Source organism: Haliotis rufescens, unplaced genomic scaffold (genome assembly GCF_023055435.1).
Source record: "Haliotis rufescens isolate VD_foot unplaced genomic scaffold, xgHalRufe1.0.p SCAF_6, whole genome shotgun sequence".
NCBI lineage: Eukaryota > Metazoa > Mollusca > Gastropoda > Lepetellida > Haliotidae > Haliotis > Haliotis rufescens.
The window spans coordinates 8,448,946-8,464,124 of NW_025964334.1; the positions used below are offsets into that span (position 1 = coordinate 8,448,946).

The 15,179-nt window shown below is 42.0% G+C and overlaps 1 protein-coding gene across 2 annotated transcripts in view; it reads left to right on the plus strand.

The window, feature by feature from the left end:
* Positions 1–15,179, plus strand: part of LOC124143949 (oxysterol-binding protein-related protein 11-like) — a 47,575-nt gene that overhangs the window by 1,818 nt on the left and 30,578 nt on the right. Inside the window, exons 3-8 of one of the 2 annotated variants that reach the window (XM_046513110.2) lie at positions 1,162–1,282; positions 2,186–2,233; positions 3,175–3,256; positions 4,451–4,530; positions 9,516–9,542; positions 14,093–14,247. In XM_046513110.2, coding sequence (XP_046369066.1) covers positions 1,162–1,282; positions 2,186–2,233; positions 3,175–3,256; positions 4,451–4,530; positions 9,516–9,542; positions 14,093–14,247 — 513 coding nt within the window. The remainder of the gene's footprint in view (positions 1–1,161; positions 1,283–2,185; positions 2,234–3,174; positions 3,257–4,450; positions 4,531–9,515; positions 9,543–14,092; positions 14,248–15,179) is intronic. The other variant, XM_046513111.2, reaches the window with a different exon arrangement.

A 15,179-nucleotide genomic window follows, 5' to 3' on the forward strand; every position in this document is an offset into this window, starting at 1 on the left:
TAACTCTATGAATTTTTTAAAGAACCTTGGACATCATGAACACAGTTGTCACGTGTGCTTTCTCAGCTGACAAATGAGACTTGACACCTATGTGAAACAACTGAAACAAACTTACGTGGTCAGTTGAGAAACGAACATGGGGCATAATATCCCAAAACGCTATACATGTTTTAAGATATTAGCTTGTTACAAAGATATGTGACATCGAACAAGTTTCTTTGTACCGCTTCAGATGTATGGGATATTGTTCCTATATGTAGTTATTTGTGGATATGTTCCTCGAATAAGTTAACTGCCTGATATTATACATATAACTTTTGTCGGTTGTCATTACAATATTTGCATTTTGTTTTCATTCATTTGCTCTTGCAAGAACACGGGAGGCTTCAACGGTGACTGATCAAATTGTTTCAGTGGCAATCAGTTGTTCAATGTCAATCACTGGATTATCTGGTCCAGACTCAATTATTTAAGACCGCTGTCATGTAGCTTGAATATTGCTGAGTGTTGCATTGAATAACAAACAAACAAGTGTCAAACATCTGTTGGTCCAGAGCTGTGTTCACATATTGTATCATTATGGCCCTACCATATTCGCTGTAATAAAGGCCCTGGCTGCTTAGAAAATTGATAAATTATAGAAACTGATAAAAATTATACCCAAGTTAACTGTGTTGTCAGAGATGTAGAGAAATATATTAACAGTAAACTACGTTTATAATGGACACGCTTATAACAAGCTGACCGATATACCAAACTTATGTTTTAGTCCTGGACATTTGTTGAAAAATGCTGTATATATGCTTATGACAAACTACAGTTATTAAAAAAACAAAATTAGTGGTCCCTTTGAGCATGTTGAGTTTGTTATAACCATGATAACCATAATTTACTGTAGTTCAAATGTAGATGAAGCTAAAACCTGTTATTAATAATAGTTACTGGGCAGGTTTATGCCCTTACTTTATGGCTCCCTTTTCTGTAAGATCTGTAATACATGCACGAAAATATGGACTTTAATGTACATTTCCAGGCTTAGGTGAGAATTATAAAGATTACTCTACAGATAGGGCTGGAAGTGGGTCAGGGCTCCTATTACAGAGAATATGTCGTAATTTGTTTATGTCACTTAAATGATGATTATGTTCAATGTTGTTTCAGCGGCCAGCCATCCAGAAAGGCTCACGAAGGTCAGCTGTTGAAGTACACAAATGTGATGAAAGGCTGGCAGCCTCGGTTCTTCGTCCTGGAGCCGGAGTCGGGGATGCTGGAGTACTTCGAGGCAAGTTCTCTCTGGAAGCATGCTCACCCTCATGGCTCAGCCCGCTACATGTCTTGTTTATATGTTGGCTTGTCAGCTGATTAGTGATGGCATGGGATCTCGCTCAAAAGATTAATCACTGGATTGTCTGGTCCAGACAATATTGCTGAGGTCGCTGTTAAACTTTCTTTGCTTCTTTCTCTGTTGTTTAATTCCGCACTCAGCTATATGAGCGGTCTGTAAATAATCAATTCTGGGCCAGACAATCCTGTGATTGACACAAGCATCGATCCACACAGTTGGAATATGGTGACATGCATCAACCAAGTCAGCTAGCCTGACCACCTGATCCCGTTAGTTTCCTTTTACGTCAAGCAGTCACCTTTTACGGCAAGCATGGGTTGCTGAAGACCCATTCCACCCTGGATTTTCACGGGTCTAGCTGTTAAACAATAAAGAAACCAAACATACTATAAAGTGCGTACACTATTAAACATGTGAAATATATTTGTGCTTCAATGACATAACAAGGAAATCTTTGGGATTTTTGTCCTTGTGAATTTAAGTGCATTTTCATCACCATTTTAGGGGCGGTCGGGTAGCCTAGTGGTTAAAGCGTTCGCTCGTCCGCTGAAGATCCGGGTTTGATTCCCGACATGGGTACAATGTGTGAAGCTCATTCTGGTGTCCCCCGCCGTGATGTTGCTAAAAGCGGCGTAAAACCATACTCACTCACTCACTCATCACCATTTTGATGAGAGCAAATTCTAGTGAAATACTTCTGGTGTACGAGCATTGTCAAATGCAAGAAATATAGTTTCAGCTTTGTTGATAGAAATATTTTGACAAACATTTTGTTGAAATTACACTGAATTACATCTTCCTGATATCTAATAAAGTTTTTCCTTTAATTCTTTTTTGTAGAAAGAGGAGCAGAAAAAACAAAGACCAAGGGGATCGGTTCATCTCGCAGTATGTTTCCATGGTTACATGCTGATTATTATAATGATTATTGTACGCATATCAGGGCTTGGATTTGAAAGGTGTTTATTCATTACTTTGGGTGATATGTGTCCGAAAAACTGAAAATTCATGTTCTTCTTGCAATTTCATGATCAATACACAGCCCCAAATTATGTATCTATGTTCGTCAGTACCGTAGGCCCTTGATCACCCCAGTGTTATGGGTTATAGGTTCAGGGGGTACCTAGATTCAAGTGCTATGGGAAAAAACCACAAGAACCTCCTACATTTTTAAATCTGATGTTTCTAGGTTTGTCAACACCATACCCATGCTTGTGGGTTTCACCAAAGTGGTAAACGTCCAAAACTGCGTCACTTTGGGCTTTCCTCCCACAAACTGACATGCCATGATATGACTGAAATACTGTTCAAAGTGGTATTAAATAGAGAATCTCACCCGAGTGTCTTTTGATATCAAATATATCAACACAAGTTGATATATTTGATATCAAAAGACACGAGGGTGAAATTTTATTTATCATCCAACATCATTCTTCCAACTTTTTCAGTTTGAAGACAGTAATAAGCAGTGTCTTAAGTGTAAAAAGTACTGCTAACAGCTTCAGTAGCAGAGCCATTAATGATGTCATTTGATTGTGACGTCATGGTAACCAATGATAAATTAAACTCACAGATTCACGGTGAGATTTATTCTGTAGAATTTTACTTGAGTTTTAAAAGCAAAATGATGTTTTTTGATTGTAAGTAAATATTTTCAGATGTGTTTTTGAAAATGATATGGTAGATACCCACCTCAGGTTGAGAAAGTCTATCTATTGACCAGAGTAATTATTATTAGAAGAAAGGAGTGGTATGGGGTTATCATGGAGACTGTTGTACAACACTGCCACAAGATGTCAGTGTGAAATGTTGTGTGGAACATGTTCCAGGCTGCTGTCATATCCCCATCAGATGAAGATGGACAGACGTTTACAGTCAATGCTGCTAATGGGGAAATATTCCGACTTAGAGGTAGGACATGAAGGAGCTTGTGGTGATGATGATGATGTGGTGGTGGTGGTGTTGATGATGATGAAGTGATGGTGGTGGTGATGATGTGATGGTGGTGTTGATGATGATGGTGGTGTTGATGATGATGAAGTGATGATGTGATGGTGGTGGTGATGATGTGATGGTGGTGGTGATGATGTGGTGATGTAATGGTGGCGGTGATGATGTGATGGTCGTGGTGATGATGTTATGGTGGTGATGATGTGATGGTGGTGGTGATGATGTGATGGTGGTGGTGGTGTTGATGATGATGAAGAGATGATGTGGTAATGATGGTCAGGTGGTGGTAATGATGATGATGTGGTGATGATGTAATGGTGGTTGTGATGATAAGATGGTGGTGGTGATGGCGGTGATGATGTGATGTGGTGATGATGTAATGGTGGTTGTGATGGTGGTGGTGATGTGGTGGTGATGTGGTGGTGATGATGTGATTGGGTGGTGATGACGTAATGTTGGTGATGAAGATGATGTGATGTTGTAAAGGTGATGTGGTGATGATGATGTGGTAAGGATGATGATGTGATGGTGGTGATGAAGATGATGTGGGGATGATGTGATGGTGGTAACGATGATGGTGGTGATGCTGTGATGGTGGTGGTTGTGGTGATGATGATGGTGGGATGTGATGGTGGTGGTGATGTTCATGTGGCGATGATGGTGAAGGTCATGATGATGTGATGTTGGTGGTGATGTTGTGATGTGGTGGTGAAGGGGGTGGTGATGATGTGATGTGATGGTGGTCGTGGTGATGGTGATGAAGATGTGGTGATGATGATGGTTGTGTTGATGATGATGGTGTGTTGTGATGGTGGTGGTGATGTTCATGTGGCGGTGATGATGTGTTGATGATGATGTGATGTTGGTGATGATGATGTGATGTGGTGGTGAAGGGGGTGGTGATGATGTGATGTGGTGGTGGTGGTGATGATGATGTGATGGTGGTGGAGATGTTCATGTGGCGGTGATGATGAAGGTTATGATGATGTGATGTGGTGGTTGAAGGGGGTTGTGATAATGTGATGTAGTGATGGTGGTTGTGGTGATGGTGATGATGATGCGATGTTGGTGGTGATGGCTGTGTTAGGTGTCATCGATTCAGTCCTGTGTCCAGCAATTCTATGTTACGTGACATCCCTGTTCCTTTGTTTGCAGCCCTGGACCCCAGGGGGAGACAACACTGGGTGGACCGACTGCGGGTAACTGCTGAATACCATACAGCCACCATAGCACAGGTATGCCACACTCACACAAGACAGTTACACAGGCAATCACAACCGACAGTCACACAGGCAGTCACACCAGATAGTCACACCAGACAGTCACACCAGATAGTCACACCAGACAGTCACACCCGACAGTCACACAGACAGTCACATCACACAGTCACACAGGCAGTCACACAAGACAGTCACACCAGATAGTCACACTAGACAGTCACATCACACAGTCACACAGACAGTCACATCACACAGTCACACAGGCAGTCACACAAGAGTCACACCAGAGAGTCACACCAGTTAGTCACACCAGACAGTTACACAGACAGTCACACCAGACAGTCACACCAGACAGTCACACCAGACAGTTACACCAGACAGTCACACAGGCAGTCACACCAGACAGTCACACAGACAAGCACACCAGATAGTTACACCAGACAGTCACACCAGACAGCCACACCACACAGTCACACCTGACAGTCACACACGGCAGTCACACCAGACAGTCACACCAGACAGTCACACCCGACAGTCACACCACACAGTCACACCTGACAGTCACACCAGACAGTCACACCAGACAGTCACACAGACAGTCACACCAGATAGTCACACCAGACAGCCACACCAGTCACACCAGACAGCCACATCAGACAGCCACACCAGACAGCAACACCAGACAGTCAAACCAGACAGTCACACCAGACAGCCACACCAGACAGTCACATCACACAGTCACATAGACAGTCACACCAGATAGTCACACAGACAGTCACGTCCGACAGTCACACAGGCAGTCACACAAGACAGTCACACAGACAGTCACACCAGATAGTCACACCTGACAGTCACACCAGACAGCCACACCAGTCAGCCACACCAGTCACACCAGACAGCCACATCAGACAGCCACACCAGACAGCCACATCAGACAGTCACACCAGACAGCAACGCCAGACAGTCACACCACACAGTCACACAGACAGTCACATCACACAGTCACACAGGCAGTCACACAAGACAGTCACACCAGATAGTCACACAGACAGTCACACCCGACAGTCACACAGGCAGTCACACCAGACAGTCACACCACACAGTCACACCAGACAGTCACACAGACAGTCACACCCAACAGTCACACAGACAGTCACACCAGACAGTCACACAGACAGTCACACCCGACAGTCACACAGACAGTCACACTAGACAGTCACACAGACAGTCACACCAGACAGTCACACCAGACAGTCACACAGGCAGTCACACCCAACAGTCACACAGGCAGTCACACCAGACAGTCACACCAGACAGTCACACAGGCAGTCACACAAGACAGTCACACCAGATAGACACACCAGACAGTCACACAGACAGTCACACTAGACAGCCACACCAGACAGTCAAACCTGACAGTCACACCAGACAGTCACACCAGACAGTCACACAGACAGTCACACCAGACAGTCACACCAGGCAGTCACACAAGACAGTCACACAGACAGTCACACCCGACAGTCACACCAGACAGTCACACCAGACAGTCACACAGGCAGTCACACCAGACAGTCACACCAGACAGTCACACAGGCAGTCACACCAGACAGTCACACCAGACAGTCACACCAGACAGTCACACAGACAGTCACACAGGCAGTCACACCCAACAGTCACACAGATAGTCACACAGGCAGTCACACCAGACTGTCACACCAGACAGTCACACAGACAGTCACACCAGATAGTCACACCTGACAGCCACACCAGTCACACCAGACAGCCACATCAGACAGCCACACCAGACAGCAACACCAGACAGTCAAACCAGACAGTCACACCAGACAGCCACATCAGACAGTCACATCACAGAGTCACACAGACAGTCACACCACACAGTCACACCTGACAGTCACACCAGACAGTCACACAGACACACCACACACTCACACCACACAGTCACACCACACAGTCACACAGACAGTTACACCTGACAGTCACACCACACAGTCACACCTGACAGTCACACCAGACAGTCACACAGACACACCACACAGTCACACCACACAGTCACACCACACAGTCACACCACACAGTCACACCTGACAGTTACACAGACTGTCACACCTGACAGTCACACCAGACAGTCACACCTGACAGTCACATCACACAGTCACACCAGACAGATAATACCAGCCTGGAGGTGGTCTGACTGGCTTGTATTCGTCTGGCAGTTGAGATTAACCCAAACCCCGTAACAAGGTAACAATGTTCCACACACTTCAACAGTTTGTCCCTCGCCTGACTGACAGTCAAGTGAGCTTACACTATGGACTGTTTGTCCGGCATCATGCATCGTAAACATCTTCTCAGATTCCCTTCTACAAAATGCAGCTGAAACTGCACCTCAGTTTGTTGAAGAAGTTCGAATCCTATTTTCAATATAGCCCAAAATATTTTTTCAAAATGTAATGAAATTTGATAACTGTAGTTTGTAGTGACGGTTAACATATATGTTGAGGGTTTTGCGATGTTTAATATTTTAACTTTAATACGTTTTTCTGTGGTTTATACATTGTCAATATACACTCCGACATCATCATGACAAGAAACACTGGACCCATGAAGATGAAACTAAACATGCTTTTTACCACCATTGACGAAACCTGAAACTGTTCAGAAGGTTTGAATCTGATTTCCAATATGGCAGCCAAAGCAGCCAGTATTTATGGTCAACTGTTTTTTGTTCAAAATGTAAAGACATTTGTCATGTGTCATTAGTAGTAGGACTCAACCCATGTGTTCTGTTTTTCGCAATAGTTTAAATTTGTCCTTGATTTGACCTTTATAATTTGACGATGATTTTCCAGGAATGAGAATCTGCAAATGTCCGCGAATTTTAGTGACCACAAATTTGTTAAAATCTGATGGCTTCCCCCACAAACACCCCCAGGCTATAGACCACACTCAATTGTAAAGATGTTTCAGCTGAAAAGGAAAATATCCATTCTCATCCCAGAATTCCTCAAAATGAATATTTGGCTCTAAAAACTTGTTTTTCTCTTAATTTAGTTTTTGGTCCTCAATGTAACTGCAGACAATATTCAAATATCAATGCTGCAGAAACTTGGTAAAGTGTTGACTTTTTAGACTGTTAACTATATCACCAGGTGAGCTACAGCTTGTGGACTCTGTAATACATGAAAATACATGAAGAAAATGAACATTTTCTGGTAGCATCTACACTGTCTTTTGTTGTTTCCTGATGTTTATACTGTTGTCGTGTAACTAATCATCTTCAGTTTCTCAATGTGTCCTTGTGAACTGCTTCGCACACGGCACCTGTCACAGGGATGACTGCTCGGTCGACTGATTCGGTCACTGTGTGGTCAGTCCCCAGCTGTGTGGAGTTGCTCACCGGCTAGATTGTCAGGATAGGCTGTTAATGTCGCACTGGCTTTGTTTGTGAATTTGTAACGCGTGATGAACTCTTTGAAAATATGACGGAAGTTGCTTTGAATGTTAAGGTCATGTTACATTACCATGGTTACCATGGTTACCATGGTTACCATGGTTACAGAGGGATGAACAAAGTTCATCCCACTCTTGACCCGTGAAGATCGGGTAAGAATAGGTCTTCCTCAACCCATGCTTGTCTTAAAAGGCGACTATGCTTTTCATAAGAATTGGGTAACGGGATCGGGTGGTTAGGCTCACTGATTTGGTTGATGCATGTCATCGTATCCTAATTGCGTGGATCAATGCTCATGATATTAATCGCACTATTATCTGGTCCAGACTCGATTATTTACAGACTGCCGTCATATAGCTGGAATATTGTTTATTGCGGGCGCTAAACAACAAACAAACATATCGCTCTGCATGGACATCCATCTGTCCAGGATATATTGAAGCATACGTTGGATCTTAAGCCAATCAGATTTTAGCTTTCTTATGTGATTTGGCTTCATATCCTTTTCACCTTGATTTATTAATTTCGATCTTATTAAAAGAAACGACACAGAACACATATACTGCCTTGAGTGAGTAAATGAATATTGTTTTGCACCGCTTTTAGCAATATTCCAGCAATATCAAAGTCGGAGAATTGCATTTACTTATGTTGGGAATCTTCAGCGTGACGAGCGAACGCTTTAAACACCAGGTTATCCCACAGCCCCAATTTGCATGTAGATGCCATGGCGCAGGTGTAGAAATTATCCACAACAATATTATAGCATGGCCTTGAAAATGACATGTATTTGGCCAAGGTAAAAATTGTTAATGCACTCTTAAATGAAATGTGTTTTCTAAACTGAAAGTTTTTTCATTTTCTGAATGTTCAGTATTTTCATTAGTTCATCAGGTTCAATGTAAACACCATCAGGGGTCGATTTAACTGCTGGCCCATTGGCCCATGGCCAGTAAAACTTACAAAGGGCTTGGGAGAAACGTAAAGTAGATAGCCCGTCTGGCGAGTCAAAATTTCATCCCTTCTCCGTGTATGCTTATTTGTGTACTTGGATCATCTCGGTAGAATGACAATCGGCCGCCATTTTGTAATATTGTGTGCAACAACATCTTCAGATGCTCACAAATCACCTCAAAATGAAGTGAATCGAAACCAAGATTTAATCAGAGTGCAGGAAAATACGTTTTAGGGGTGAGGAGTTCTAAAATTTGCAGATCCCCGCTAGATGATGGCTACGCTACCTTAGGTTCGGCCATTTCTTGGCCTCCACCATTTAGTTGTAGGCCGGTTAGTTTGGCGAAGGGCCAGTAACTCTAAAAAGGAGCAAGCCCTGCTTTCTACATACAAATTTGTTGTTAAATCTACCCCTGACCATGTGTTGAAAAAGGTTATTTTACACTTGTGATTAGATATTGCAATTTGCATTTTTTAGTTTCTTAAACATATTAAAATAGTTGTGACAGTTGCACACCTCAATGATGCAATGTAAAAGCCTTATTGAACATGCTGCGACTGTGTTCAATTTCAGAAAAAGAAAAAAATTCCTGGTCTCCAGGTTTGTATAGAAATGGGCTGGATGATTGTTCAGAATTATGTTAATTAGCATTTTGTAAATTTTCATATATTTATTATTAATTTCATGTTACTATGGTTCGTGGCGGTTAAAGTTTTCATTTTGTTTAAATGTAAAATTATATTGATTTAAGTTTTGACATGGATTTTATCAGTTTGTTGCAATTAGATATGTTGTTAGACAATATCAATCAATTCATTGCCTGCCCATGTTCGAATGAGCTGTACTTTTGTGATCTATAGACTTCAATGTTGTGTCTTCCTTATTTGTTTTTATTTTGAGCGCACTTCTCAGCTTTGTGTTGCACTCTCCCTTCTGTCCCTCCTCACCTCATGATTTTGTTGGTGCTTTTTTGAGAGTCAGGGATATTTACTATCTCTTATATTAAGCTGTTTATTCCTATTTGATACATTCCTGCGTGAAGATCTGGGCCCACTTGCACAAAGCGATCTTAGCGCTAAGATGATCATAACTCCCATACTTTAACATAGGCTTACGATAGTCTTTGCTCTAAGATAACTTTGTGCAAGTGGGCCCTGAACACATCTCCATACAAGCCGTGTCAAACGAACACTGAGGTGACTGACCGCCCAAATCTTAAAGCTGACCGCCCAAATCTAAATGCTGACCGCCCAAGTCTAGATGAAGGATGAGTGGGCTCTTGAGAAAAATAGATGTCAGCGTTCTAACGTGGATTCATTTCTTTCCCACCTCCATTAAGATATTTCTATCCTTATATTAGAAACGGCCACAGCGTACAAATATACCATTTATTGTTTGTCCTTTTGGGTTAGAAACGCTGCATTCCGAAAAAATAAATATCCTTACTATTATAAAATCACAGCTTTTTTTTTCACCTTTCGAAGTCACCGATTATGTTTGTTTTTGAGATACAGAAATCAGATCTAAATGCTTTGCGAGTTCACCTGATGCGACCTGCTAAGGAGGTGTCCTTGATCTTCACACAGAAAGCCATTCTATTGGACTAAAAGATCTGATTTTAATGAGATTGACACAGTCCAGTCTGCTGATGGGTATTAATGGTGTTCAAGTAGTGGTGATAGCAAATTGATGTTCCTTGTTTTGCTAAGTGTAAAGAAAATCTGACTGAATAATGGTGCTGCTTTCAGTACAAGTTTCGGGTAAGCCCAGATTGAGTGTTTCAGCATGATAACCTGGCATACGATAACCCAGAACTGATAACCCAGGACTGATAACCCTGTGACTAATTGTACACAGTTCCCTGTCACAGCTTGTTGGGTGCTGGATCAGGGCAGCCTTCAAACTTCACGCTTGTCCACTAGCCCGCGACTACTAAATTGTGCTGAGGACAAGTTAAAATCCAATGATCCTCTTTGACTTGTAGTTATTGAGGGCCATCATTCTGAACCAGTTCTCAGTGCTTCAATTTTGCTACGAATTGGATCTGAATAATACTGACAGAATATGTACACAAGAACATTTTTGTCTCGTTCAATTTTGCTACAAATTGGATCTGAATAAAACTGACAGAATATGTAAATGTGACCATTTTTGTCTCGTTCAAGCAGGACTAGCTACAAACTCGAAGGACTAGTGAAATAAGGTGTCCACTAGTTCTCTGGACTAGTAATTTGAAAGACCTGAATTTCTTAGGCTGCAGGGGGGCTTCCATCAGTGTTTTAGCCATGTTGGTGAGGTGGTGGCATGCGATCTGGCAGAAAACCCTTTGTTCAAATATTTGGACACCAAACTTGTATGACACCTCAGAAATATTTTGCAATTTTCACATTCTGTGCACATCCAGTGTCATGTCCATGAAGATTTTGAGTTCCCCTGACCAAAAGTCAGGTGAGCTAATGTCATTGAATGCTTGTCCTCCATTTTCTGCATCAGCATTTGCAGACACCTTGCGACACTGGTGTAATGGATGGCCCAGTCGTCTGAGGTGCCGTAATTCTCTGTGCAGAGTTGTGTCCCTTAGGTGTGACAGAAAACCATGATCGTGAGTTTGAATCAGAGATTCGCCACAATGATGTTTCTAGGTTTGTCAGTACCGCTACACAAGCTCGTAAAGTAATAAACGTCTGAGACCTGCATCGACTGTCTCCGTGGTCTAGTGGTAGAGCGTCAGCTCGGAGAGCGGAAGGTCCGGGGTTCGATCCCCGGCCGCGTCATACCAAAAGACGTTAAAAGATGGTACTTGTTGTTACCCTGTCTGGCGCTCGGCATTTAGGGGCTAAAACAAAGACTGGTCGGCTCGGAGTCAGTATACTGTGTCTGAGTGGGATATTCATGTTAAACTGCGGCATGGTATCTCAGTGAGCTAGCACTATAAATCGGCATCAGTCAGGACTAGTACAAGCAGCCACACACACACACACACGTACATGCACATCGCTATATAAGTGCAATAATCTTGGACGCGATGTTAAACCCCATTTCACCTCACCTCACCTGAGACCTGCATCACTTGGGGCTTTTCCCTTCCACTAGCTTGGAAGCCACAGAGAGCAGTCAATGTAGAGTTACTTCCTCCCTTGCTTTGGTCCCTGGTGTATGATTCCCCAGCCTGCTTTCCATCACACAGACCTGCTGAGCTTGTATGCTGGGGGAAGGATTATGATTACCTTAAGTGTAACAATAAACAGAATTTCTGGTATATTAATTTGCAAATAATAATGGTTTATTCACCAATTGCAATAAATTTCAGCAGAAAGAACTCATGTACTTAAATTCAGTGAAAACCTGTTAATCTGGATTGGTCCCTGGTGAAATTGTCCAGATTAACAGGTTTTAGATTAACAAGTCATGGGTCTGGCCTGAAATAACTTTAGTTACATATAGATGTCGCAAGCACTTATTGTCCAGAGACGTATTCTAGAAGAGAAATATTCATTTGATGGATCACCAGTTCAGGTGTAGATGCCATGGCGCTAAGAAACAACAGGAGATTTAAAATACCCATGACAGTATAATGACATAACCTAACTTATTTACATTCCGATCTGGTCCTTTAAGTTCGTTTTTAGAGACAGAAATCATATATACCAGTTTGAATACTTCTTTCGTACCGTGTGAAGCCCATTTCTGGTGTCCCCCGCCGTGATATTGCTGGAATATTGCTAAAAGCGGCGTAAAACCAAACTCACTCACTCACTCTTTCTTACCGAGAATTAAGAAGCTCTTAAGCTGATTGATTGATTAACAAATTCAAAAGTTCACTGCTAATGGAATTTTTGTAAGAGACATACCGTATATCACTTAAAAGATTTGATTTTAATGAGATTGGATTAACTGGATCCAGACCTTCATGCTTTCACTGTATGAGATAAAGACTTAGTGATGAGTGAAAACTGGTGGTAATTATAACAATTAATTCATAAGCGAAACATGGTTATCTTTTGTTATATTCCTTAAGGCTTGAAATATCAGTTATCACTGTGCACACAATAAAACACTTGTCAACACATTCCAGTCAGTACTGGGTCCCTTGAAATTATTATTTCCATACTACGATAAAAAAGAGGGAGCTCAATACCAATATTTCTCTCCTACTAAATACTCTGCAAGTTGCTGTGCAGAGTTGTGTCCCTTATATGTGCAAAAATCCTATGATTGTGGGTTCGAATCCCATATTCACCCTGACAGCATTTCTAGGTTTGTCAGCACCCGTGCTCCTTGGTTCACAGAGTGGTAAACATCTAAAACCTGCATCAAATGCAATCAAATATTGCTCACACATGAACATGACATTCCATGATATAACTGAAATACTGTTCAATGGATCGTTAAGCAAAACTCACTTATTTCTGCGTGATTCAACTGATGATAAATTACAAATGTCAAAAAGGTCATTTTATGTATCAATGCTATTGGACTGGCAGCTTTCTTGCAACAAGCTTGCATCCCCGTATAAACCCCAAAGTTATATTTATCATTTTCAGTGATTTGACAAGAGAGGTCAAGATGATAAACAATAAAAGTTATGATGCATATTTCAGAATTTTTATTGTAGTCAATGATATATAAAATATTCAGTATTCATTTTGCATGCTTTAGCCATTTATTTTGATAACCAATATTGTACTAAGATAGATTATTTTGTTACACTGTTTATAATAAAGGTCAGTAAGTCAGTAATATGAGACATCCCTTTTTACCCTCGACCAATTATGGCTGTCGTTGGCCAATGTTAAAAATATGGGAGTTACGACAATCTTGGCGCTGAGATCGCTGTGTGGTACAGGGCCCAAGACCCCCTTCCACAAAGCAACCTTAGTGCTAAGATGGTCATAACTCCCATACTTTAACATAGACTTCAACAGTTGTAGTACTAAGATGGTCATAACTCCCATACTTAAACATAGACTTACGACAGTCGTAGCGTTACGATCACTTTGCGGAACAGGGCCCATTTCCACAAAGCAGTCGTAGGCCAATGTTAAAAGTATGGGAGTTACAACCATCTTAGTGCTAAGATGGCTTTGTGGAACTCATTTCCCATGAAGCTGTTCACAGGGTTCAGGGCAAGTTTACTGTTGTTTTTCCAGCAGGCGCCACCTGTGTCTCGACACGACTCTGGTGGCATGCCAATTGTGACGCCCCCGGCCAAAGACAATCTCCTGGTGAGACGACTCGACAACTCCCTCAATAAGAAGTCACCCGTAGAGGCGGAGGACAACCAGCCCACTTCAATGACTGTCAGGTGGGTACTGCTTGATGATAATAATAATAATAATAATAATAATAATAATAATAATATTAATATTCTCGGCTCCTTAGGGAGTATGTAATCAGGTGTTCTAAGCACATTACTATCTGGTCGTGGGCCCATTTGCTGTTGTGTGAACAAATGTTGATTTCGAACAAATTGACTTGAGGACATATGGGGGGAACCCAATGTTTTCTCAGGACGGAATCCTCAGGGAGCTGTCACCCATCCACCTATTTTCCACTGCTGGCATTGCTTAACTTGTCATGGGTTCATTTGATGCCACTAACTGGCACTATATTTAAACAGGTAGACATGGCTGGTAGTGTATCACGGTACCCTGATGACGTGGGAATAGGAATGTTGCTCATGACATCAATCACTGGTTTGTCTGGCCTAGACTGGTTGCTGTGACATGGCTGGAATATTGCTGAGTGCGGCCAAAAACAGCAACAAGGAAATGATGTCATATGCTCACATTACTACAGAACTGCCTTGTTAGCATTCGCAGAATTGTCCGAAGTTCATTTGTTAAATATTAAAGGGGAAGTGTACACGCAAAAATCACTTTCTTTCTTTTTCTAAACAAAACGCAATTTTAGAATTAGTTAGTATCTGTGTTTGAAAATATACACTCATTTTTTTCACAGTGAAAGTAGGAAGCTCACAATAGTGTGAAAATGATATGCCGTTATGAGGCCTTCGTTTTTCGAGCTAAACTGGCCTGAGTTATCCCCCTTAGATTATGACGTAATTGGTGCCAATTCAACTGGGTCCCTGTCTATTCTGGACGCAAAAGATATCAAGTACAAGTTTGCGGTAAAACAACATGGCCTACGACACACTCCGGCGCAGTGGTGACTCAGCATAACACTATGCTGGCTGGCATCTGAGACGCTAGAATCACACATCTGTACCTACAACAC